Source organism: Tinamus guttatus, unplaced genomic scaffold (genome assembly GCF_059628265.1).
Source record: "Tinamus guttatus ecotype Peru unplaced genomic scaffold, ASM5962826v1 Tinamus_guttatus_pri_ptg000806l, whole genome shotgun sequence".
NCBI lineage: Eukaryota > Metazoa > Chordata > Aves > Tinamiformes > Tinamidae > Tinamus > Tinamus guttatus.
Window position 1 is genome coordinate 829,617 of NW_028289340.1, and position 26,190 is coordinate 855,806.

The 26,190-nt window shown below is 39.2% G+C and overlaps 1 protein-coding gene across 3 annotated transcripts in view; it reads right to left on the minus strand.

The window, feature by feature from the left end:
• Positions 1–498: 498 nt before the first annotated feature.
• SENP6 (SUMO specific peptidase 6) overlaps positions 499–26,190 on the minus strand; it is a 68,804-nt gene continuing 43,112 nt past the window's right edge. For all 3 annotated transcript variants that reach the window (XM_088537538.1, XM_088537537.1, XM_088537539.1), the window contains 14 exons: positions 24,631–24,801; positions 23,663–23,705; positions 19,176–19,355; positions 15,850–16,076; positions 15,148–15,254; positions 14,948–15,064; positions 14,063–14,185; positions 13,722–13,814; positions 11,772–12,205; positions 9,237–9,340; positions 6,704–6,792; positions 3,334–3,402; positions 3,096–3,246; positions 499–1,462 (listed from right to left, as the gene is read on the minus strand). In XM_088537538.1, the coding sequence (XP_088393664.1) occupies positions 1,253–1,462; positions 3,096–3,246; positions 3,334–3,402; positions 6,704–6,792; positions 9,237–9,340; positions 11,772–12,205; positions 13,722–13,814; positions 14,063–14,185; positions 14,948–15,064; positions 15,148–15,254; positions 15,850–16,076; positions 19,176–19,355; positions 23,663–23,705; positions 24,631–24,801 (2,118 nt within the window). In that variant the 3' untranslated portion in view covers positions 499–1,252. The remainder of the gene's footprint in view (positions 1,463–3,095; positions 3,247–3,333; positions 3,403–6,703; positions 6,793–9,236; positions 9,341–11,771; positions 12,206–13,721; positions 13,815–14,062; positions 14,186–14,947; positions 15,065–15,147; positions 15,255–15,849; positions 16,077–19,175; positions 19,356–23,662; positions 23,706–24,630; positions 24,802–26,190) is intronic.

Below are 26,190 nucleotides of genomic sequence, written 5' to 3' on the forward strand. Positions count from 1 at the left end.
GACACAGTTTCTGGTTCCCTTCAAGAACTTCTATCTAAAACTGGATAAACACACACACACACATATATATATAAAATATATATGTCCTCGCACAAGCTGTTTCTTTTTTCCCCTCATTTGAACACCAAAGCCCTTTTAGCAAGGACAGAAGGCTTAGTTTGCACTATGAACAACAGTGGAATTTTAGATTCTTTTCAAATCAAAATACACTGGAAACATCCAAACAAATCCCAAACATTAGTCTGACGCTCCCTAAAGCCAAGAACAAACAAGCAAGCAATGAACACTGATATTTTGGTATTTTTGCGTGGATATTACAAAAAATAGTAATCATACACTTTTTTTTTTAAATGTTCATTACTTAGATAAAGCACATATGAATGTAACATTCAGAATTGTAACATAGAAAATGTAATGTGGGCAATCTGCTATTCCAAGTACACTTACCAAAATACAATTTTATAATGAAGGAAGTCTCAAAATACACCTGTACAACAATTGGGATCCACAAAATATGATTTAATAGTATCACTCAAGATCACTTCATTGAAACCACTTTTATAATACTGCTTGTATAGTAATCTCTGGTCAAAGAGCATTCTCCCTCTTTCCCTAGCCCGTCCCACTAAAGCAAGTGTGGAATTTTAATTGCAATGCATATCTTTTAAAACCCCAAATCTGAAGCAGTCCTATTAACTATTACACTGCCTACACTGAGATACTGTGAGGATGGGAATCACCCTCTCTGAGGCCTTGGTACATGGAGACACTTACCCATATTATTGTTTGTAGCGCAAGCAGAATAATCTTGTAAAGGGCAACTAAATAGGGTCAAAATATGAATTATGTTACTACCAAATCATTCCCTATGTGTTACTTAAGCCTGTAACATTACAACTTTACTGAAAAAGAAAAAGTTAACCATTTTATCCTATAAATATTTTCTTTATTTGCTTTATGTTTAGAAGTTGCTATTTTAGTTCTATTAACAGAAATACATAACAAAAGCTCCCTAACAAGTGGAAAAAAAAAGTAATTACAAATGCTGAAAAAGTTGGCCTCATTAACATATGTACAGACTTACTTAATACACATCTTTGCGGGAATTAATCCATTTTATGACACACATTTATACAGGCATTAAACATTCCCAAGTAACTTTGAGCAGAGAATATGCCAATTCTTATGTCTGGGCAGACAAAATGTGTATTTCAATTTTGATTGTGGAGCTAACATGCAACAGATACAACGTTCAGTCTGAGCTGCTGTTTATAAGTTGTTCTGTTCCTTCCTGCAAAGATCTTTCTGTTGAATTTGGATCCTTCTGTCCCTTCTTTTCTTTGTTCTGCTGTTCCTGCAGTTTCAGGATTATTTTCCTTATTTCTTCTCTTTTGGTTTTCATTCTTGGTCGTGGAAACCAGTCTGTTAAGTTCATTGGTAGCTCAAAACTCAGAATGGGATTCTGAAAAGAAAGTTTATTCGGACAGCACAGTGAGGAGCTGTAACTTGAATAACTGGAAACAATTCTTCAGCAGGAAAAAGTACACTCCTCCTTTTACATTTACTCTGCCTGAAATTAAATTTCTATGGCTTCCACAACTGGAGGTATCTTGTACATGCACAGTTAATGTCAAATAAAGCAAGTCATAGTACTTACACAATACCTTTCATCCAGGTCAGTTCTGGTTACAAGAGTGCCCAAATAACCTACTCAGTTTGCTACATCTTTTAGGTAAAACATTTAGCTGCACAAATTTATGAGAGAAAGCATTAAAAAAATGCTGTAATGGTAGAATAACAATTTGTGAAGGTGACTAGCATCAAAATCCAGAGCAGATCAGGATCCATGGCAATATATTCCTGCTCTACCTTCAGGACTGTAAATAGCTATGAAATTTTGTTTACATTTCACCCAAAAAGCCAGTCCTTGCTAGAACTTAGTCATCCAAAAATAACATAATGATTATTCTGAAATCGGCAATAACATCCGATGATAAACTGCCTTTGTTATTTAATTCTAACTGTGGTAGATTCAGAAAAATGACCATAAAGAGGCTGTAACCATGGACAGAAACTGACCAGGTTCTCTAGACCTTCTGTTTTCAAACAGGCCAGGCAAGGAACAGGCACATTAATGAAACCTCATTAGCGCAGTTGCGGAAAATAGATACTTCAAATGAAACGTGGACACATCCTTACCCAGGGCCTTTTCTGAGAGGGAGGGTTGAATTTGGGGGAGTAAAAGCAGGCGCACGGGTGGAAACCGGGCCGGCTGCCCCGCGAGTGCACACCGCGGCAGGAGGCGGCTGCCCCCAGGGAAGAGCCTCCTCCTCGCGCCGCGCACCCTCGCTGCGAGCCACCCCAAGCCGCGGTGCTTGGCGGCCGCCGCTCAGGGCTGCCATCTCCCAGGCCGCCATTTGGGGCGACCCCCGGGCCTCCCTCGGGCTCCTCAGGCGGCGGCCGCGGCGCGCAGCGCCCCCTGGCGGCCGCGGGGCGCGGCTTGGCGGCCGCCATGTTTCCGCGGCCCGCGGGGCTGCTCTCGGCAGGGCTCCGGCGCTGTCCGTTACTGCCTTTGAAAAGGACGGTTCAAACTCATCCTTGCACCTAAGAACATGTGCGTGCGCTACCCACAAAATTCAAACTCAGCAACGGCCGCGCACGCCCCAATTCCATTTCTGCAGCCGCTGAAAAGAAGCTAATAAGATTTGTGCGTTTTTTAAAAACATTTGCAACCAAAATTATTAGCACAGTAAGTGCAAGATAGTCAGCACAGCTTTTACTTTTCCACTCACATTACTTTGGAGGAAAGCTCTGTGATTTGAGAATCCTCTCTGCACCCTGACAAAGTATTTTTTCCTCCACATTTTATCAGAAAATTCCATGTCTTCCTATTGTGGTACATATATACAACTAAAAATGATAGTATGTTTTTTCCTCCCAGAAAGAATTCATTATTATGCATGATAATGCATACATAAAATATATATAAAAATAGCAATAACATGTAAAGAGATTTTTATCACTGTAATGATTTCACTAATTCATATCTGATTTCCGCAGGATACTGCGCCAATAATGACATAAAAAATACATACCTCAAAAAAACTCTCCACATACTGCAATATGTACACTCCACAATCACTGAAGTTATTTTGTTGTGGCACTTTGGGATTGGAACCTTTCATGACATCTTTAGAAAAGCTTCTTTTATTGCCTTTCCTGACTTCCCATTCCACCTCTAAGTACCTACAATGAAAAAACATGAAAATTAAAACTGTTTTTTTTTTTTTTAAGTTGCATAATTTTGAAAAAGTTGAGAGATATAAAACTTACTCCCTTAGTGTTTTCACAACATTGGACCGGGAAGGGCCTCTCAGTGAGTCCATAAGCAAAATGCAAGGCCTATGAGAGAACACAAGTTTTAGGTACACTGTATTTTACAGCAGTGTGCAAAACGAAGTTCACAGGCAGCTATGGAAACAGTTGTGATGTGATCTTGAACAAAACTAGATCAATACTACATAGTTTTGCCAAAGCCACTATAATCTCGTAACTGGGGTATCTAAATGCAAAGTAGGTATCTTTAGACTTAACCTTTCATTAGGTACAGCAAATTTGAAGACATTTTAGTGTCAAATTGAAAGCATTTGTTGCAGGCAAGTTCTAGTTACCTAAAAAGCCCTCAGGCATATAGTGCTATTTTAGAGCACAAGATATCTGGGACACTTCCACGACACTGGAAAGATACAGCACCTACAAACAGCCTCCCAGAGGGGCAGCTGTTGGCCAGATGGGATTGCAGCACCTCCAGAGACACTAGGTGTGGGCGTCTGCAGAAGTGAGCCCACCAGAGAGCTAGTTTGGGAAGCACCATCTCCACTAGGAGGGATTAGCACCTGGCAGAGGCAGCCTGCATTAAAGGCTGGGAGCATCACAGAACAGCAGAGCACTGATAAAGATAATCAAGTTCAAGTTAACCAGAAGGTCTCTGTCTGTGATGCTAAAACCAAAGCACACTAAACAGAAGTTGCATGACCTCTTAAAGGAGGGAAAATAACAGCACAGAAGAGGCAGGAGGTAAAACATAAGGAGAGGAACTGCAGTTTGCAGAGGCTTTTTCAGGAAAGTTGACAGAAAGTGCATGCCTTAGCTGAGACGTCTCTCTCACTGGGTGGGCCTCTGGTGTGCCCAGGACACCAAGGGTGCCTAAGCTGAGAACACCCGTGCAGCTTTAGGGCTCTGACTCTCAACCCAGATACGGGGACAGCTAGGGATTTCTCCTCTGGTATAAATGAGTAGAGATCTAGAGAACAGTAAATCAGTTACAGTTTTCCAGAGGTAAAGGAACTTGGAGGTCCTAGGGTAAACAGAACAGCATCGTAAAGATGGGGACTTCTGAGTGAGGACCTATGTTCTTCATGAAACCTGAAAAATTTCTGAAGGTCTTTGAATCTCCATCTACTGCACCTTGTGCTACCTACAAAGGTCCACAAAGTTGACTAGTGTTGAAATGAACCCATCTTGGAATCTACGCAATTTTGTGCTTTGTTCCACTCAAAAGAACTATTATTTTGGGGATCTCATGCTCAGAAGTAGATACCCACAGCTTGCTGTGTGGACCTCAAGAGACAAACTTTGGGGACAAACCTTTTGTACACAAACTGTCAACTGATTGGTTCCTAAAGACACCAATCTGAAATGAACTTGATTGCTTTTCTTTAAGTCAACCTCATGACTCAGGTTAACTTCAGGTATGGGTTTACAGCGCAAATGCTCCAGCTCTCCTAGCCACTTGTTACTTCTGCTTAGTTTTCTGAATAGAGTGAGACAAGAAAAAGGAATTCTGGCCCAGACAGATTTCTCTGTTAGTGCTTCTACAGCTACAAGTAGAGTGGACTGTGGAGCAAAGCCATTAAATGTACCTAACACTCTGAGATCCCAGACACTGAGCAGGGTGCACACAACCCATAGAACAGACCATGCAGAATTTCAGTCACAACTATGTAATTGCTGCAACCAGCTGACATGGCCTTAAGAAATTTGTACAGTAACAAATTTGCTAAGAACTTTGAAAAGTAACTGAGTTAGACTTTGCTCTGAGCAGTTCAGACACTGATGGGCCCAAGGGAACGAGAGCTCCAGCTGAAGAACCAGCTGGAATCCAGTCTGTGACCTGATAGCCCTAGTAACAGCTACAGGGGCAAAAGGTCTCAAAGCGGTCAGAAGAAGAGAGTAGGGAACCAGAAAAGGTCACTCCTACCCGCAGAATTGAGTTTAGAGAATATTTTAATATAAGCTTTGAAGAGGACCCAGAAGTAAAAATATTCATCTATTTGATTTAAATGACTGGCAAGGTACTTACTCCATCAGGTTACTGAAAATAGAGTCATGCTGCACCTTACAAAGCACACTCGGTGCAAGAGGAAGGGCAGAGCAAAGCGTGTCCTCTGCAGGTGCCATGAAAACTGAATGTAGGAGCAACTGCACAGGGAATGTCACACAGAGCTCATCTGCAATACTCTTATTTGCCCAGGAGGTTACTTTATATTTGGAAGAACTGTGTGTGAACTACATTGCTTCTCCCAGGTAAAATCCTACCTATGGATGAAGAAAAATAATTTCGAATGCCACAATTAAACTGTATTAAAAATTTCAACTGTGTGCAATCCTGTTCAAGTTGATAAAAAAGTTTCAATTTTAAATTTTAAACACAGGGCCCATTTTCATGAACATGTCTTTTCTGTGAGGGTTTCACCATTTATCAAAGGAAAGAATACACTTAAAACACGATTGTCAAATCACTGGACAAGATAATTAAAGGTCAGACTTTTAAAAAATAAACAGTGTACTTTCAGCTAAGCTTCAAGTTAATTCTGTCCCTTTAGGAAAACAGGATTTTCAAAACTTTACTAGTTTGCAGACATAAAATAATAAACAGAGACATGAAATATTTGCATGCATCTATCTGTAGTTTTGTTGGTACTTCCAAATTAGTCTGCACGAGTGCTGCTTTTAAGATCTATGCATACAATTGCATTAATATGTTTAGGTTTTACTTGTAATTATAAGTATTATGTATAAATAATCCATCAGCAGCATGGGACAACATAATTGAATAAATAAATTCATAGCATGACAAACTATTCTTAAAAATCAAAATACAGATGGGTTTTGTTCCTGTATGCAAATAATCATGGATAATAAAATACACATTTCACAGCACATACAAATATATAATTTTATCCTACGCCATAATAATATATTGCAGACACCGTTATCCTTTTAGTATTCATCCTCCACAAAGGAGGAAATAATAGAATACATAAACAAAGTGTGAGAAAATAAATTAAGTACATTTTTATTTGAAACAAAATACTCTGCTTTCTGCTATATAAGAATACATTTAAAGATTCTTCTGCACTTTCCCGTTGTGGGAATCTGACAGCAAGGTATCAAAGAACAGCTTTATTTGAAGAACTTTTCTTCATAATCTGAAGCAGCACACAGGCTTAACAGAAACCAAACAGCTATCACATTGCTTGTAGCTTTATTCATTAAATTCTCTGTTCACTGAAGTTGATTACAAAGTTGGTAATCAAGTACAGAAATCCCCCTCAAATTCCAGTAATTTTCCCTAATTACTGCCTTTTTAATTTCATTAGCTTTCAAGTTTGAAGTCTATTTTAATTCTTGCAATACTTACTGCTTGCAGATAGTAGGCTTCAGGTACCACTGTCCCATTTCTGAATTACAGTTGTCGTCTGCAAGCCCACCATCGTCACTGCTGTCTTCCTACAAAGGCAACACATTTACATGTATTTAGAAGTTTTCTTTTTTTCTCAAATAAATGTAAAAGAAAAAAAAGAAATTACTCAAGACAAATAACATCAAATTTAATAAAGCAGTGATAGCTTTCACCTAAATCCATGTGCTGTTTATAAAATTTGCATTACCAACTTCAGTCTTGTGTTTCTGAAATCCATGACATTCATGACACAAAATGAAACACGCTGTTTACCATTTAAAATAGGAGGAGGAGAAAAATAAAAATACTAAAAAAAACCCTAAAACCAACACAACTTGTTCAAAGCACTGCTGTCCCAAATGGGTGCGTCTCCAATATAGGTTTTAATTGAGATTTTAAATGGAGAGACAAATGCGCAATGAGCAACTTGTCCCAACTTGGTTCTTTGATCAAGCGAAATCCAAAGGCAACCTGGTGTGATGCTACACAAACCAACGCGCCGCGAGACCCGCAATATCTTTTAACCTTTTTGTTTCAATATTTATTGCTGTGAAGGATACGGAAGTTCCATAAGCACAAGGATTGTGCTTGCATTTAAAAGCACTCCGATGATCCACACAATTCCTTACCTTTAAAGAGTACCACTGAGTTCACTACACATAGCACAAACCGTTGCATGGCAGGGAAAGAGATGCTATCTAGAAAGAGTAATCCCCATCAACATTCCCCATCAACATTGTCTGGAAATTTTTTAGTGATAATTATGTACACCTCATTAAAATGCTGGGGCCTTGACTGAAATCCTCATGTTATGCCATCAGTATTTTATTGTATTAAAAACACTGTTTTGTTCCTAGTACTCCCATTTCTATTGCAGTCTGAACTCAATTTGCGGCAGATGTGAAAGTGTACTGTCTGCCACAGTCTACCATTTCTGTACTCAATTTGTTCATGATAGAAAATATCACAACAGCTTCAAATGGAGCCAAATTCCAAGCTACAGTGCAGCCCAGGAAATCAGCATCTTCTCCTCCTCTCAAGGAACACATGCTGACCATGTGCTTTCTTCACTGCCTTCATGCCACATGCTGCAGCTTGGAAACACCCCACTCACCCTCTCCAACTCCAGCGAACTCTAGCAACTATTAAGAAATAGGGAAGAATCAAAGAATGTTGTCATGTAACATGACAGGAAAGGTGGGTTTAGTCTGTTTGAAAACACAAGTCTCAACATAAGCTGAAGGTTTCGTGTGTGTACAGGGACATACATACAGTTTGGAAACCACTGTAAATAGCTGCAGGCTTTGGAAAATAACTGTTTGCTCTGGACTTAAAGGTGAAAAATAGGTAATTCCTAGACTGCATATCTGATAGCCTCTGATTCCTTATTTCAGACAACTTGGAGTCATACACCTGTAACAGGAACAGGAAGGCCCCTTAAGAAGAGTAACTGTTGAACTTCTAACTTCTTCACATTGATCTAGCATTACAGAACGAGGGAATAATGCCCTCGTACCCAAGGAGAGAGTCAGTAAAGGACACTTTAATGATCAGAGACCCTCTACAACAACAACAACAACTTCCAAACTTCCTTCAATCGGCAGCTTGAATAGGAACACTACTTGATTAGGAGTCCTTGTTCATAAATTTCACAGAATCCCAGAATGGTTGAGGTTGGAAGGGACCTCTAGAAATCACCTAGTCCAACCTCCCTGCTCCAGCAGGGACACCTAGAGCACGTGGCACAGGGTGGCATCCAGGCAGGTTTGGAAGATCTCCAGAGAAGGAGACTCCACAACCTCTCTGGGCAGCCTGTGCCAGGGCTCTGTCACCCTCACAGGAAAGAAGTTCTTCCTCACATGGAGATGGAGCTTCCTGTGTTTCCACTTACAGCCATTAACCCTTGTCCTGTCGCTGGCCACCACCAAGAACAGTTTGGCCCCATCCTCCCTACATTCACCCCTCAGGTATTTGTACATATTGATCAGATCTCCTGATCTAAATTTGTTTAGAAAAACATCAATAAACCAAAACAGGAAAGTAGCACCTAGTTATTAATGTGTCTGTTTATATCCAAGAAATGGAGCTGAAAGAAGAGTTACCTGTTCTTGGTTCTGTTTAAGCAGACGTGGGGAAATGAGGTGAAATGAGAGAAAGTTGTTTTTTTAAAAAAAAAAAAAAAAAAAAAAGAGTTTAACTAAAATCCTTGTAGAATATTGTCACTATGCAAAAGATTCAAAAATAAATTCAAGATCAGCACAGCAGTTTCCTACTAAACAGTTCAATGAAAGAATGTACAATCCTCTTTTTTTTCCAGCTAAATTACAAACTTTTGTAAGTAATAAGTGCTTTGCCTCTTACACTGCTAAAGGTAGACTGGCTTTATGCAATGCACACTTGCCATCTATACAGTTTTTTAATTGTCTGTTCTGAACATAAAATAACAGCTTCCATTTACAGCTTCCAAATAACATTTATATATTTTTTTTACCTGGTTATCTTGGTCTTCAGAGAAATCTATAAGCTCATCTTCATTTAGTTTGCTGCCATCCGCTGAATCTTCACTATAGTTTAGTCTGATTTTATGCAAGCCATCTGTATCAATTGTAGACAGTAGTACATTTAAATATCAAATATTACACCATCACTGAAGACCAAACTAATTTTGAATACCTCAAGTTTGCTAAGGGTTGTTCACAATAACTGTGATACAGCCGACAAGCATTATTTGATTCATGTATATAAGCCTAAAGTGAAAAGCTTCTAAGTAACACAGCACAAATTGTTCTTTACTCTGAGAAAAACTTAAAATAAAAGTATACATATATATGTGTGTGTGTGTATGTATGTATACATATATATATATGTTAAAAAAAAAAAAAAAAAAAAAAAAAAAAAAAACACACATCATGAAGTTACCACTGCAGTTCCATAAGGACTTTACAGCAGTACAGTCTGGTACTGCTAACTGATATAAGAAAACTTTTCCTGGAAAAGGAAAATATCTAAGCCATGAGAAAAACAGAGGAGGAGGAACTATTAGATATTAAAGAAAACCAAGATGTCAACAAGAACAGGACAATGAAGTAGTTAGAGAGGCAGCACTGCATTCAAAATTGAAGGAATAGTTTGGAAAGAGGTTATCAGTGGAGTTCCACAGGGACAAACTTGGGAATTAATCCTGCTCAGTATTTTTAAAAAGACCTCAGCAAAAAAGTAGGCCATACAATAATGCAGCTTATAGATGATACAGTCCTAGAAGACAAAAATTGGTACTTAGAAGTATCACAGTATCATCCAAGAACTGAATGGCTTTTTAGCACTAAGGAGTAAAAATCTGATTAGTTAAGTAATAAGAATAATAAAAAAGTACTTTGGTTAATCGCTTCAGTGTTATTTAGGTATCATCTGTTACTGATATCAAAGTGATTCACCAGGATGAGGCCTGAGATCAAAATATTGATGTGTAGGAGATGTCCAGGGTCTTACAATATTAAGGGGAAACCATAGGCAGAGGAGACTGCTACTCAATGAGTAGCTACTACGTGACTACTTTAGGGTGAGCAGAGGAGCTCTCTAGTCTTCACTCTACTTTTGAAAAAAAGGCACTTTTAAAATATTCTAAAATATCCAGCATATATGCACAGGTTTGGCAGTTAAGAGTTAGGATTCGGGACCTTTCAGGGAAAGAACTGAAGGACAGGCAGGATAGCCAAGTGCCACATCTCCATCACCTATCTGGGAGGATGGGAATTTATGCACCTAGTATATTTACATATGGATGTCTAAATATATGTTGAGTGTCAGTCTCAAACAGTCTCATTCTTGCATGTCTGCAAAATGAGACTGTGACCAATAAGAAAATTTGCATTAGCCCAAGAGCACCTGCAATGGATAAGCAACAGTGTAAGTGTTTTAGAGACAAAATGACCCGCAGCAACCAATAAAACACAATCATAAAAAAAAAAAGTAATTACAGTCAATATTAGCTAAACTATAAACAGTCCCATCACATCTAGGTTGCAAAATCAATTCAGACTAGAATAAATTAAAAGGAAAAATACCTGGAAAACAGACAATGCTGTCATGAAAAAACAAGCTCAGTATATTTTATCCATGAATAAGTTTAGGCTAGAAAACAGACATGGTTTACAGCCTTAAGACATTGGAGTTAAATCATAGTGTCCTGCAGTATGCAGATTAAACCATATAACTTTTCAGACTTTTTTACTATGAAACTGTGCAGTTACTTATAAAGCTTAAAGCCAATTATATCAGTAGGAATTCTCAGTGCATAAAGCAGAAGTTCTTGCACTACCAGATGTTTTAATGTCTATGACTCAAGGGGATCCAAACCTTGCAGTGAGCACAAATAATACAGGAGTCTTTTCTTTCACTTCTCTTTAAAACTATGTCATCATCTCCTTCACTCACTTCTGTGCATATTCTGTTCCAGATCACTGCAACTACTGGTAACTTCCTCTACAGAAGAGATGGCTACTACTGCATGGAGAAGTGTGACAGAGCGGTCATACAAGAGATTAAAAAAAAAAAAAACTCAGTCTTTTCATATATCTTCCACCAGCATCCTAAAGCAGGTGAAATGAACTCAAGATACTCAGATACTGAAATGAACCTTAAATGCTAGAAGCCATTAGAATTAAGGTGGTTTACACAATCTGAGTTCACCTCCCCAAGCACCACACATTATGAACATCCATCATCAGTGCTCTTCCTTCCTTAACTTTTCCAGTCTCAAGGATTCAGGATGATTCAGGATCAAAATGATTCAGGATCAAAAAAGGTCACGTGGGAATTTATCTGTTTTGGGAAAACAGTGTTTTATCCCCAGCTTTACGTCATGACAGACCTGTCAACAGTTGTTAAAAACATTTTACATGCAATGGTAGATTAGTCATGTTGTGAGCACTCGAGCCGCATGCTACTCAAGGTTCAAAGTACAGCATTTATGCAATTGCAAAGCAAGAAGGAGCTGTGAAATCTCCTAATTTTTACAATTACATACCAAGAGATTGGCTGGCAGTTGTGAATTCACCCTGTATACCATTTTCGTCTGGAGCCCTATGGTCAAGTTTATGGCATGCTGACTGCACAGTGTTAGGTTCTTCCACATCACTGTCTATTTGATTTAGTTTCTTGAAGCCACTTTTTCCCCTACAGGGACTTCTCCTACAACACGAAGACTCACTGTCCTCTGCTTCAGTGTTTGGGTCAATTAAAGCTGTGTTATATTTTTTGGTCAATATCTTCTTCGTCGTGGACTTGGAAGGCGAGTTTTGTAATTCAAACTCATTTGGCAAAGGAGATGGAGTGTTGCGCTCTCCATCTGAAGAGGAAGATTTTATCTGTGTTGCAGCATTTTCATGATAGTGAGGATTTGGTTCATATTTAGGTTTTTCTAAACCAGGAAAACAGATGACAGCCAAAAACCAGTGGGCACTGCAAAGGAAAAATATATGAATAAGTAACTAGTAACTGTTTAAAATAAACAACAAAATAAAACAAAGACACACAAAACTAAACGCTACCCTCCATAGTTATCAAAGATGGATTGTGACAGTTGCTTGCTTTTCACTCACATGATACAGTTAACTGAAAAGAGACGTCTAAATATTTCAATTTGCTCATAGTTCACACATGAATCCTTTGAATTAAGCATTCCTTTGGAAAATATTATTCATTACTGCATGAATTGAATTGTAGCTTTCATGTTTTATGGCTATGGACATTTTTCTAGAAGTTCCTATCTAGTAAAACAAGTAGCCAGACCTAACAATACAGCTGAATTGCCCTTATTCTAGTAGGTTTTCCAACTGTGCATACTTGAAACATGCAGAGGGACGAGCGCTATCACACCGTGGGGCAGGTAATACCACGGCTCACCCTTAAAAGAACCACAAGAAAACAAAAGGGATATTCTAACCCTTTCAGGGTCAAAAATAGCAATATCCCCTATCCCAGAACGGGTCACAAAAGAAATTTTGATCCATTGTTTTCCTATCTTCTTGCCACTATAGATTTCACTTACTGAGTCTCCAATCAATGAGAAACGCAACTCAGAGACTGAGACATTTTGCATGGATATAAGACTAACCTGATTTAGAGAATATTTGAGGTTTCTGCGATTTAGGGTAGCAACTGCAAAACAAAGTCTAGCTATGTATTATGCAAACAAAGCCACATTTCAAAATGTTTTTGAAAAAAAGAAAAAGTAGTAGCTAAAAATAAGGAGTCTGATATTTTAAAAACATTAAGTAGATGATTAAAAAGTCTCAGGTCCATCAAAAGTCAATGGCTGTTCAGACTAAGGGGCTTTTCAAAATAACCTTTTGTCTTGACTGATTTACCACAGAACTGAACATTACATTAAGTGTTGCCAAATCCTAGAATTTGGGTTATGGGGTTTCCAATTAACATATGTTTTATTACCAGCTATATAAACAGACCAGCAAATTAACCCTTATCTGAAAGGTAAACAACTTGCTCTTTTAAATGTTACAAGCTATCCCATTTGAGAACACAAAGAACTATATGCCCACAGGACACTGGCAGAGTCATGGTCAAACCATCCATTTGCTTTTAGAGTTAATTCTTCTGTACACGAGTCCTGTCTCCCCCTTCACTTACTGCAGCTGGACTGCCTTCTGGCTGTTTAGCCCACATTACCCGAATTAGTAGTTATGGGAGAGTCTGAAAAGGCTCTCTGTAAGTAGATATTAAAGTACAGCAAGTCCAAGACAGGAATTTCTAGAATTTGCTCAATCTTCATATTGCCTAACATTTCTTGAACTATAACAACATCCTTAAAAACAAAGTAGAAAAGTGCAAACTTTATCAGCGAAAAAGATTCTGATTCTTTTGATTTTAAATTAAAAGTAATGGTACAACATATCTTTCAATTTTAGAACCACGAAGCCCAAGCCTTTGCACATGATGAAAGGGTACATTTACTTACGCTTCATTAAGGGGGACAAAAATAAAATCTTTCTCAAAAATGTCAACATGACGCGTCCACGTTTTCACTCGCCCATGTCGTTTTTGTTGTATTCTGCAAGAAGAAAGCCAAACATGATTTGCAGAGTGGCTTATTTTCATTTAAAATATTTCCAGATGCTTCACATTAGAAATTTCTGAAGATTTCCTGAGCATATACTGTGCAAATTTAAGTCTGAATGTTTCCTATAGTTTTGCTAGACCCATTAAGCTGTTTCCAAGTACTTTATTTCTGTGAGCATCTGTTCTAGCAGCCTTCATTATACTTTGCTTTTGACAATCTGGTCTTAGCAACAGACTTACGAAAGGTTTGAGGTTTCATGAACATTTCTTCTCTCTCTCTGATTAAGGCGTTTATAGAAGAATGAACTGAACACATGTATTCTATCAGCATCTTCTTTTTTCAGTTTTTCAAGTACCAAATACCTAATTGGTAAAAAAATAATAATAATAATAATAATAAAATCGAAAACTAGAAACAGGTTAAAAACAGCTTATTGAAAAAATATGTGTTAACTCAAAAGCATTAATTGCCCAAATCACGAGTAAAAGAATCCCCCGGCCTCACAGTGGTATCTAACCATTAGATTATTTAGATAGCCTGAAAATGAAATAGCTACAACAATACCAGGACTAACTAACTAACTGCAGAGATCTCATTAATAAGTATTAATGCGATATCTGTTCCAATAATTGAAGATATAAAATATTTTGCTCAAGCAACATGATGATGTGTTTTTTCATCTGTAAAATTTATTTTTATATACTGAAAATTACATATATACATACAAACACACACCACCAGCAGTTATGCCATGGCTTAATATGCTTCTTGTATTTGGAGAATCAGAGACATTAAAAGTTTAATTTACAGATTATGCTAAGAAAACAAAACTGTGGGGAATACAAAGATCCTGGACAAATCAACTGAACGTGAAGAAAAAAGACTTTTTTTCTTCTCTAGTTCAAAGTCATCTTCAGATGTGAAGAAGTTTTCAAGAACCATTTTCCTCCAAGTAAGAACCATGTCTCTGACAAGCAGGATAGAGCAGGCACCAAAATTTCTTGCAAAAATACCATGCATAGTTGGAAGATTAAGTGTTATCAACTGACTTATAAAGTTTTAATACAATAAATTTTCAAGATCCACAGGAGAGAACAAAAAAAGATGAGCTCAATAAAACTTACTTTAAATAAAAATCAATAATAACATCATTTAAAAATTCTCCTTCATTCAGGCAATGGAGGTCTTCATTGGTCACAGAAATACCACCTTTAGCAGGAGGTGGTGGATAAACGATTAATCTGAAAAGAAAAAAGCACTCAGTAATAAATGCCAAGTACCCCCGCACCCTCCAATTGCTACAGGGCAAAGAGGAGCATCATACTTTTCTATGGGGCCAATAAATACTGTATGTGGTTCTCCAATTTCTTCATCATCATCAAAATATGGTAGTTGTTTATTCCGTTGCTGCATTTTGGGCTCAGAAGCAACCTTAAAAACATAATCTCATCATTAATGTGCATACTATGTTCAAATTTATTAAAAAAATTAACAGCTTTGTGAAGTTCAGAGGTGGAAAATTCCGTGATTTGAGAAATGCTTCAAGTTTTTTCTTTCTTAATTTACTACAGTTATGTCTGTACTTCTATCAGAACCTCAAAACTCTTGAATTCTTTAAGAGATAGTTTTGCTTAAGGAAAATACTAACTGCAATCAACTAAAATAGCAACTTAATTTCTCTTGAAATATTACAGTTTTACCAGTAGATGAAATTTGAAATTAACTATGTTCTCTAATTACATTACAACTTTCTCATTCCATTCTTCTTTTTGAATCATAATATTACTTGCAGATGACTATACATCCTTAAATTAAACACACTATGAAGATGCTGCAAATCCAGAGATTACTTCCCAGAACCCTGCTACCTGCTGTGTGCCCATTCTGGCAACCTTACATAAAATCCAGAAGAGCAGTAGAGGATTTCTTTTTCCTTTTTCCTTTAAGTGAACACGCACACTATCTGCAGTGGCATTTATAATCCAAATAAAATAATGACTTTGCTTTAAAATAAAAACATAATTACATTTTTTATTTTGTTTTCTCTATGAGAGGGGCTTCCTTTGGAATTGTCTTCCAAGCACTTTGTAAATGCAACCAGTCTGCCATTGGCTTCTTCAAAGGAAATTTTCACAAAGAAGTCAGAAATATTATTTCTAATACCAATGTCAGTAATAATTTTCTCAAAGATCGAGTTTGCATGAGGATCGAGGCCAGTTTCAAAAATCAGAATGATATACTGCTCTTCTTGACCTAAGTAAAAGGAGACAGAAAATTATCCAGTTAGAGACAAAGTAAAATGTGGCTCAACTATGAAACTACAGATTTCAAAGAACCTTAGGCCAACATACGTGCACACGTTACTGGCAATGCACAGAACACTAGCACCCACTCACACACTTGCAATTTACAGGTTGAAGAGTTAAATACCAAGCCTTTCTACATAAAGTTGCAAAAAAGTTCCGTCAATTTCTGCCTTAATTTAAAATTATACAATATTACATCTAATACATTTTAAAAGATGCACTGACTGTGAGGTCAGAGAAGCATCTGGAGGGTCAGTCCCTAATCAGCACCTTCCCTTTTTCTTATTACAGTTGCTACATTCTTGCTTTAATACACTTGCAAAGATCGTGCCCTCAGCATAGTTTCCTCTCAACGCAGGGAAATACCATGCCCTAACTTCTCCTCCCAGGTCAACGCTACAGCAGTTTCATGTTAAAAAAAAACAAAACAAAAAAAACAACAGTGAAGACACATTCATCTGTGTAAATACACCAAAAAAGGAGAACAGCATTAAATGTGAAGATAATTTTAGTGATTCCTAGTCTACTAGAAAAACAGCCAGCAAAAGACAAGAAACACAGAAGTAGCAATGAAATGAAATGCAATGAAGCATATCTCTGGTTTCACAGCAGATTTTTTTATTATTAAATATCTTTCAACGTATATAGCCCCCCTCAACACCAGTGTTCCATTTATTTATGTCCAGCCTAGTATTCTCCGACTTTCAAAGGGATAAGGAAGAAGAGTGAAGAAAGAAAGAAAAAAAAAAAAAAAGAGAGAGAGAGAGACAGATCCAAGGATCAAGACAACACACACTGAATTGAGTTAGAAACAGCTTGTGAGATGCCATGATTCAGCCTCACTCATGGTCTATCCTCTGCTTGGAAGGCCAGAGTACAAAAAAAAAATACTGCTTTTTGAGAATTATACAAATCAAAAACAATACAGAAAATAAACTCACCCTTCGGACTAAATGAAGCCCCAAGAATAACTCTTACAATGATAGAGCCCCAGTAACAACAGAGCAACTCTTCCAGACAGTGACAGATATTCTCAACATCAGGGACAGGTGGGAAAAAATCAATTTAACTTGTGGCAGCTACCACGTAGCTTAACTGCTACCTTAACTGGCAGCTTAACAAAACCTTAACTGCTGCTTAGAAAGTAAACTGAAAAGGGCATTGGAGATGGCTCTTTCTGCATTCAAGTAGTAAAATAAGTAAGGTTTATTCTTAAAGAGTGGATACTGAACTACATAGCACACATTCAAAGCTTGGAGTTCTAACAGAACTATTCTTATTGATGCTAGATACACGTTGTTGAGTAAATAATAACTGCAAAAACAGTAATGGCAATTACACAGAAGAAAGATTTTTCTTTGAACAAATTTGTGCTGCCATGAAATCCTACAACATTTCTATTTCTTGGCTCAACAAACCAGTTTTAAAGAGTGCAAGGAAAAGAGATTTAAAATGTCCACTCATCACAACCTTTGCTTCCTTTTACATGTGAAGGGATTTCACCACCTTCAAGAAAGAAACCCAGATCTCTGGGCCTGGCTTTCCACGTGCAACACTGGACCTCTCCTCTTATGGTGAGCTCTAGAGAACAAAATGCTGCCCCTCGCTCTCTCATGCCTACTCCTGCTACTCCTAATATATCCTGTATTTCTTCTGGTACAGTAACTTATATTCAACAGTTCAGCCTACAACTTTACCAGAAGTTGCAGAATGTGAATTGGATTGACTGGCCACCATATAAACACTCATCATCTTAAAAAGGGAAAAGCCCCAAGAATAATCTAAGCACTACGGAATAAGATTCAGCCTGCAAATACCAGTATCATGTGGCAGCTAATTCAAAGCTGCAGGAGAAGAAAAAAATTCACACACACACATAATCATTTCTTGTTGGTCACTGGTAACTCGGCACGCTAACCGTTGTGAATCCTCCCCGTTCACCACACGTGCACAGGCTTCAGGCGTCTACCTGGGTTTTGTGAATTCCCTCCTGGGAGCTGGGCACCTGTAAATTACTGCTACACAGCTATGGATTCACACCTTCTGCTTGGAAAACACAGGGCCAATGTGTTACCACAAGGTATTCATGGAATGAAGCAGTTAAGCAAACTGGTTTGGAACCGTAATTTTGGGCGGTCAAAGAGGGAGGGCAGGAGGGAATGTGGAAAAGGAAGGATTTCCTCTCCAGACAAGTTAGGAATTTTCCCTTTGTTCACCTGTGAAAGAGGAGTCCTGGGGTCTAATCCCCTAATCCCTACTGGCCTCAGCACTGCTCCTATTCACCCCACCTCTTACTTTTGTAATTGCAGTAATCCCTACAGCCCAGGGCTTTTCGGGGATGCTGGAGAGGGTTATCACCACATTATTTTGCTTTGGAATTGCACAATTCTGAGACTGCCAAAAGCATTCTTCCTCCTTTTCAGGCCATTACTAAGATTTATGTATGCTGAGTACAAGCATAAATAACCACCAAATTTCACCTGAAGAAGTCTATTTAAGGAAAAAGCACTATGCGAATTAAAATATACAATGCACTTTGTCTCATAATAAAATTACACTGATGTTAGAATAAAAATATATGTATCTTTTGATATGTAAAATATATTTATTTTCCACTAGGTATTTGCCTATATCACATCACTGCGTGCATACGGAAAAAAATACACCGAGTTTCTACTCAAACTGAAGCTTGTAAGCAGAAAAACCTTGAAAGCAGAGGTAAGATACCAAAGCTGTCAGGACAAGTGAGGCCCATAAATACAAAAGCAAAACAAACAAATTGTTTTCTTTCAGCACAGTAACTTCTGAAACGATGGTACTAAACTCATTAAATACTATAACTAACATAGATTTGGAAAAGTAGAAAACTTTTTCCCAAGCTGTTCTGAAATGTACAACCAGCCCACAAAAGAAGTGATACTGCCTGGAAAAATCCCATACTTGCTCAGCCAGTGATGCCAGTTTCATTCTTTAGGATACTCAGTCATGGCCCAAATATTAGAAAACTATTTAAGATAAAATAATAGACTAAAATGGATCTACTTACTGTCTCCTTTACATTCATACCACACATTATCTTTACTCATCTTCAGCTGCTCCCTGAGGCTGCTGCAGGTTGACGGTACCGTTTGTAGAAAAACCACTGGTAATTTTCGGACACTGCACCATTCACATTTGGTGAGCTCGGAGGTCTTCAGGTTAATGTCTCGGACATCACTTTCTGATTCTGGAAAAAGAGGTCGTGAAGCCGGAATAAAACCTAGCTGAAAAATGCTGAACTCCTTTACAATCTCTCTGTGATTTTAACATTAGCTTTTAAAGAAAGTTTTTAAAAGTTTGAAAAAAAAAAACACATACGCAGAAAATGATGCCTGGCAGGGTGCTGAAAGAAAAATTAAGCTCTAGTGTTATCTGTCTGGAAAGCAAACAAACCCAAACTCTAATCCTCTCAATGAGTTTGATCTAGCCATTGTGTTACAGAAGAAAGAGCATTTCCAGAGACCAGGTAAAATTAATTTGGATCTATTGCTATGACACTTTTTATAACCACCTTCTAAAACACAGTTTGCAGGTTTATCTTTGTCCTTATCTTGGCCCTTAGCCACCCAGGTCCAGCAGCAGCCTCCAAATCCTCCCTTCCTGGAAGCCCAGAAGGGTTGGAAGTTTGAAGGGACCTCTGGAGATCATCTAATCCACCCCCCTGCTAAACCCTTCTTGCTGGTAGCTGCTCACTTCAGTCTCATGCCTGCCAGGAAAGCAGCCTTGATTCTTTGAAAGCAGCCTGACGGACAAGGCACGCGCTTGCCCTAAACCCAAACTCCCACTAGGCTGAAGACTTGGGAGCCATCAGAGCCAAGTAGCTCCCATATCCTTCTGCATCTCCAATACTCCCTGTCCTCCTAGCCAGAAGCTCCTCGGCCCCACGGGAGGCTGCAGCAACAACACACTGCATTTGAAGTGTGTTGATTCATCTCATGGCAATTACAGAGACATGGTGGGGTAGCTCACACAACTGGAGCGCTGCCATGGAAGCCTATGTGTTCTTTAGGAAGGACAGGCTGGGAAGGTGAGATGGTGGAGTTGCTCTGTATGTGAGAGAGCATCTGGAATGCATGGAGCTCAACCTGGGGGTGCGTGATGAGCCCTTTGAGAGCTTGTGGGGAAGGATTAGAGGGCAGGCTAAGAGGGGAGACACTGTGGTAGGTGTTTGCTACAGGCCACCTGATGAAGGTGAGGAAGTTGATGAGGCCTTCTACAGACAGCTAGAAGTAGCCTCATGGTCACAGGCCCTGGTTTTCCTGGGGGACTTCAACCAGCCTGATATCAGTTGGAAAGACAATGCAGCCAGGCACAAGCAGTCCTGGAGGTTCCTGCAGAGCACTGACGGTAACTTTTTGACACAGGTTGTGGAGGAGACAATGAGAAGAGGTGGGCTACTGGAAGTGGTACTAACAGATAAAGAGGGACTTGTTGGGGATGTGAAGGCAGGGGGTAGCCTTGGCTGGCAGCGATCATGACTTGGCGGAGTTCAGGATGCAATGAGGAGGAGGCAGGGCTGTAAGGAGCCTTGCGACCATGGACTTCAGAAGGGCCAACTTTGTCCTCTTCAGAGACCTCCTCAGAAGAATCCCATGGGTTAGGGCTCTGGAAGGAAGGGGGCCCAAGATAGCTGGTCAGTATTCAAGCAGCACTTCTTCCAAGCTCAAGATCAGCGCATCCCGATAACTAAGAATCAGACAGAGGGGGCAGGAGTCCTGCACGGATGAGCAAGGAGCTGCTGGTAAGACTCAAACAGAAGGCGGCTGAATACAGAATGCAGAAAAAAGGACAAGCTCCTTGGGAGGAGTATAGGAATACTGTCAGGGAATGCAGGGATGCTACAAGGAAGGTTAAAGTGCATGTGGAATTAAATATGGCAAGGGATGTTAAAAATAACAAGAGCAGCTGCTTCAAATATATCAATGGCAAAAGGAAGATCAGGGAAAACACAGATCTGCTGGTGAATGGGGTGGGTGCCCTGGTTACGAAAGACACAGAAAAAGCAGAGTTGCTGAATGCCGCCTTTGCTTCAGTATTTACCAAGGGCAGCCCTAGGGTCAGGAGCAGAAGCCTGGAGAGAGGAAGACTTGCCCTGGATAGAGGAAAACTGGGTTAGAGAGCACCTAGGAAAACTTGATACCCACAAATCCATGGGTCCTGATGGGATGCACCCAAGAGCGCTGCGCGAGCTGGTGGATGGCACTGCTCATCCGCCCTCCATCATCTTCAAAAGGTCCTGGAGAACAGGGGAGAAGACTGGAAGAAAGCCAATGTCACTCCAGTCTTCAAAAATGGCCAGAAGGAGGATGCAAGCAACTACAGGCCAGTCAGCCTCACCTCCATCCCCGGAGAAGTCATGAAATAACTCATCCTGGCTGTGTCTCTAAGCATGCGGAGGACAAGAAGGTGCTCAAGAGTAGTCAGCATGGATTCACCAAGGGGAAATCTTGCTTGACTAACCTGATAGCCTTCTATGATGGAATGACCAGCTGGGTAGATAAGGGGAGAGCGGTAGGTGTCATCTATCTCGACTTCACCAAGGCTTTTGACACCATCCCTCACAACATCCTCCTGGGCAAGATCTGGAAGTGTGGGATAGATGAGTGGACAGTGAGGTGGATTAGGAACTGGCTGCATGGCAGGGCCCAGAGAGTGGTGATCAGCAGTGCAGAGTCTAGTTGGAGACCTGTAGCCAGTGGTGTCCCCCAGGGGTCAGTCCTCAGTCCAGTCCTGTTCAGTTTATTCATCAGTGACCCGGATGAAGGCACAGAGTGCTCCCTCAGCAAGTTTGCTGATGATACCAAACTGGGAGGAGTAGCTGATACCCCAGAGGGCTGCACTGCCATCCAGAGGGACCTGGACAGACTGGACTACTGGGTGGTAAAAAACTTCATGCAATTCAACAAGGCCAAGTGCAAGGTCCTGCACCTGGGGAGGAATAACCCCAGACACCAGTACAGGCTGCGGACCGACCTTCTGGAAAGCAGCTCTGCAGAGAGGGACCTGGGTGTCATGGTGGACGACAAGGTGACCATGAGGCAGCAGTGTGCCCTCGTGGCCAAGAAGGCCAATGGGATCCTGGGGTGCATTAGGAAGAGCGTCTCCAGCAGGTCAAGGGAGGGGATCCTGCCCCTCTACTGAGCCCTGATGAGGCCACATCTGGAGTATTGTGTCCAGTTCTGGGCCTCACAGGACAAGAGGGATGTAGAGCTGCTGGAGAGAGTCCAGCGCAGGGCCACAAGGATGATCAGGGGCCTGGAACATCTGCCCTATGAGGAGAGACTGAGGGAGCTGGGCCTGTTCAGCCTGGAGAAGAGAAGGCTGAGAGGGGACCTGATCAGGGTCTACAAATACCTCAAGGGAGGGAGTGAGGAGGATGGTGCTGGCCTCTTTTCAGTGGTGGCCACTGACAGAACTAGAGAAAACAACCACAAACTGGAACACCGAAAGTTCCACAGGAACTTAAGGAAAATTTTCTTGAAAGTGAGGGTGACAGAGCACCAGAACAGGCTGCCCAGAGAGGTTGTGGAGTCTCCTTCTCTGGAGATCTTCAAAACCCGCTTGGACGCAGTCCTGTGCCACGTGCTCTAGGTGGCCCTGTGTGTGCAAGGGGGTTGGAGTAGATGATCTCTGGAGGTCCCTTCCAACCTTAATGATTCTATTATTCTATGATTTTATGAAGCTGAGCAGCTTTTCACCTCATAGATGCCAATACATACCAATAATAAAAAGCAATAGTTATCTTTTACAAATAACACAGTATAGAAGGCAAAATCAAATAGGACCATGTTTCCATGGAAACATGACTGAAGACTGACTTAAGAATGTTCTCTTTAAGCGCAAACCAAAACCTTACAGAAGAAAATAAAGGCCATACAGGAACAGTTGCATGCTCACCATTTCCTAAACCATGCCAGTGCATTTTTGCCAGTAACATGACAAATATATCCTACAGTGAAAAGAGTTCAATTCTGAAGGGAGATAAAGGAAAGATACTTGGCACTTATGGGGCTTTACTCTCTCATGCATTTGAGGGAAAAGAATTTGACTGTTTAAAATACACTAAGTTTTCACCAGAGATTATTCTTGCCGGTTGTTTTTGTCACTCATTTTATCCAAGAGTTCTGCTAAGAACCAGCAGAAACAACACTGTTCTTCAACTAGGATGAGGGGAAAAATCAATGACCCTTGAGAGCAAGCACTACCAAATTGCTGATTCCTACTATCTGCAAATTTTCTATCTACTAATAGAAACAAGAGATTATGCAAAATTTTTTCTTTTTTATTTTGTTTTTGTTTTCTAACCTGCAGACAGTTTGTGTAGAATCTGTACTCTCAATTTATTTTTACTCTGACTACAGGAAGCAATTTATTACACAAGAAACAAGACTAGAATCAACATTTCATCATGATACACACATAATGCTTTTGACAAAGTTTATTTATACAAAAAATACCTACAGAAAACTAATGTAAGAAGAAAGTAATACTGACCTTCTTGACTTTCTAGCCGTATTTTGATATAATCTAGGCAAAACTGTGAAAGACAGCACAATAATAAGATTTTATATTTTCTGTAAATTCAATTTAACTTAGTGCCTTTTGGCAGTTAAGTACTTAAACGATGACTATTTTAAAATATAAAAAGCAAAATTTAAAACCAAATCAACAAGACATATATCAATATAAAAACTATGCACTTTACTATTCAGTGTCTCTGTAACTGTTGAAACATTAAGATTTCTTCTTACATGTACTTTTACTTTTAAAAGGTTTAAAATACTCTGGAAAAAATATCAAACAGTAATTGTGTGGGGGAAAAAAAAAACCCAAAATTCAAAACATACTGTAATATTATACATGGCCTCTGAAAAGCCCTCAGAATAATTCTTTAAGCAAATCAAATAACAGGGTTTTCCAGAGGGCAGAAAGAACAAGTAACAACTTTGTATTCAGGCTGCCTCAGGAAGAAGCATGCAAGCCACCTGGCTCACTGCAACCCAGCACTGACCAGCATTCCAAGACTCCTTGAAAGTCTCTTGATAATTCAGAAGGTATTATAAATAAATGAATAAATAAAATTAGTACAGAACTGTTTTTTTTTCACCTGCAGAAAATGTCATGGCTCCTCTTCTCACTTATCAATAATCATTTGTTTGGTACCTGCTGCCTTCAGTTTTCCTAACAGATACTAATCCATAGGACACTTTCTCCCATCCCCAAATGAAGAAGACAGGGCTTTGCAGGTGTGATATTTCCATGAAACACCCAATCTAGATAGTCTGTTTTAGTACACAGTAGTGCAAATCTAATTTCTTTGAAAACTGCAGCCCTCTAACCGAAATCAGAGACAAGATGGCTGTCCCACAGAAAAAAAAGCAAAGTATTAAGTGGCTCAAGTATGAAAATAACCTCTACTCCAAAAATTGAAAGGGAATTTGCCATGTAACAAGTCTACTTACAATTACAGGTTCAACCACCATTCTTCGTAGGGTTCCTATTCGTATACTTCGGCAGTTCAGAATGACGCTTTCACAGGCATTTTGATAAGTTAGAGGTACTGTTTCAGTTACAATTTCTTGAGAAATAACTTTGCGACGTTTTATTGGAGTGTTAGACACAATGTTGCCAAACTGAAAAGCAATTTTCAAGGTGTCAGAATGTCTCAGTAAAATTTCTTGTTAGACATATTTTTAAGGAGTAGTAACTAATTTTTAGCTACTTTTCAGTTGCTCAGCAGGATTACACACTCTAACATCCACCTCAAACATGTACAAATGGTTTAAATTTCTTAAAGAATGTTTTGTCTAAAGATATTTATACTGCCAGAGTCAAGAAAAAGAAAAAGTTAGTTGACACCTGTAGACATTCTGTTGGCATCTGCAAGTCACAAATAGCAGCCCTAAAATTGTCAACATTTATTTCACTTTCATTGACACACTGCACGGCCTGGCATAACAAGGTCATTTTTATGAATAATTTTGTAAGGGCATCCTAAGTGAGTTTTTGTTTTGTTTTACTGGATGACTAAAACCACCAACTTATTGTTGCAGTATAATGAACATTTAACAAATGTACAGTCTTTACGGGAAAACATTCCTCCCCTCCCCTTCCACCCCCCCCCCAAATACCCCCAAAAAACAAGACTTTAGAGGTCCTTACAAGAATTCTTTAGAGCTATTAAAATGTTTTTGAGAAGGACTCCATGATCAGAAAGCTAAAATACTGACAGAAGATGCATGGAGGTTGGCTGGAGCTCAAGAAGATCTTTGGACGCTTTGGAAGCTGCAATCTCAATGTCTCAGTTTTACCAACAAAACATTTTTACAAAAAAAAAGTATCAAAAGAAAAAGAGACGGATAATAGCCATCATATGACTATATTTATTTCTTGTAAAACTTACTTTTTATTATGTAAAAAACTTTTGCTGAAGAGCTTTCTGTATGCTAATCGCAGTTATTCTCTTTTTATAAAAACAACTATCAACAAACATTCTTTTGAGTTTCAAAATACAATTAAGCTCTCCAAAAAGTTTTAAGGGACTCGATATTTCTATTAAGACTAAATCTGAAGAATTATTACAAAGTCACTAATGACTAGCTTCTTTTGCCATAATTTGTAAGACATTTTCAGATACTCCATCTTAAATACTAGAGAGAAGATACAGATCTCTGTAATTAACATCTCTTCCTAGGATTCTTGCTCAAGACAGCTTTTCATTTTGTCTGCTACACTAGGTAAATATAATGAGAAACTCAAAGCTCAGAAATCACAGAGAAGCAGCAGCACAGAGCAGTGCGATAGCGAAGGCACCGCTTCAGTGAGGATTTAGCAAATATGTAGAACAAACAAACAAAACTCGGGTAAGCTTTTCCTTGTAACTTCTGACAAAAATGCACTGTGATACCTGCAATTCTTCGTAGTTTCACTGAACCTGGACAAAGTTTACACTGTTTCAGAAGTAATACTATAACCCCATTTTCACAAGGCAACCTCTTTTCTACTGTTCTCTAAAATATGCA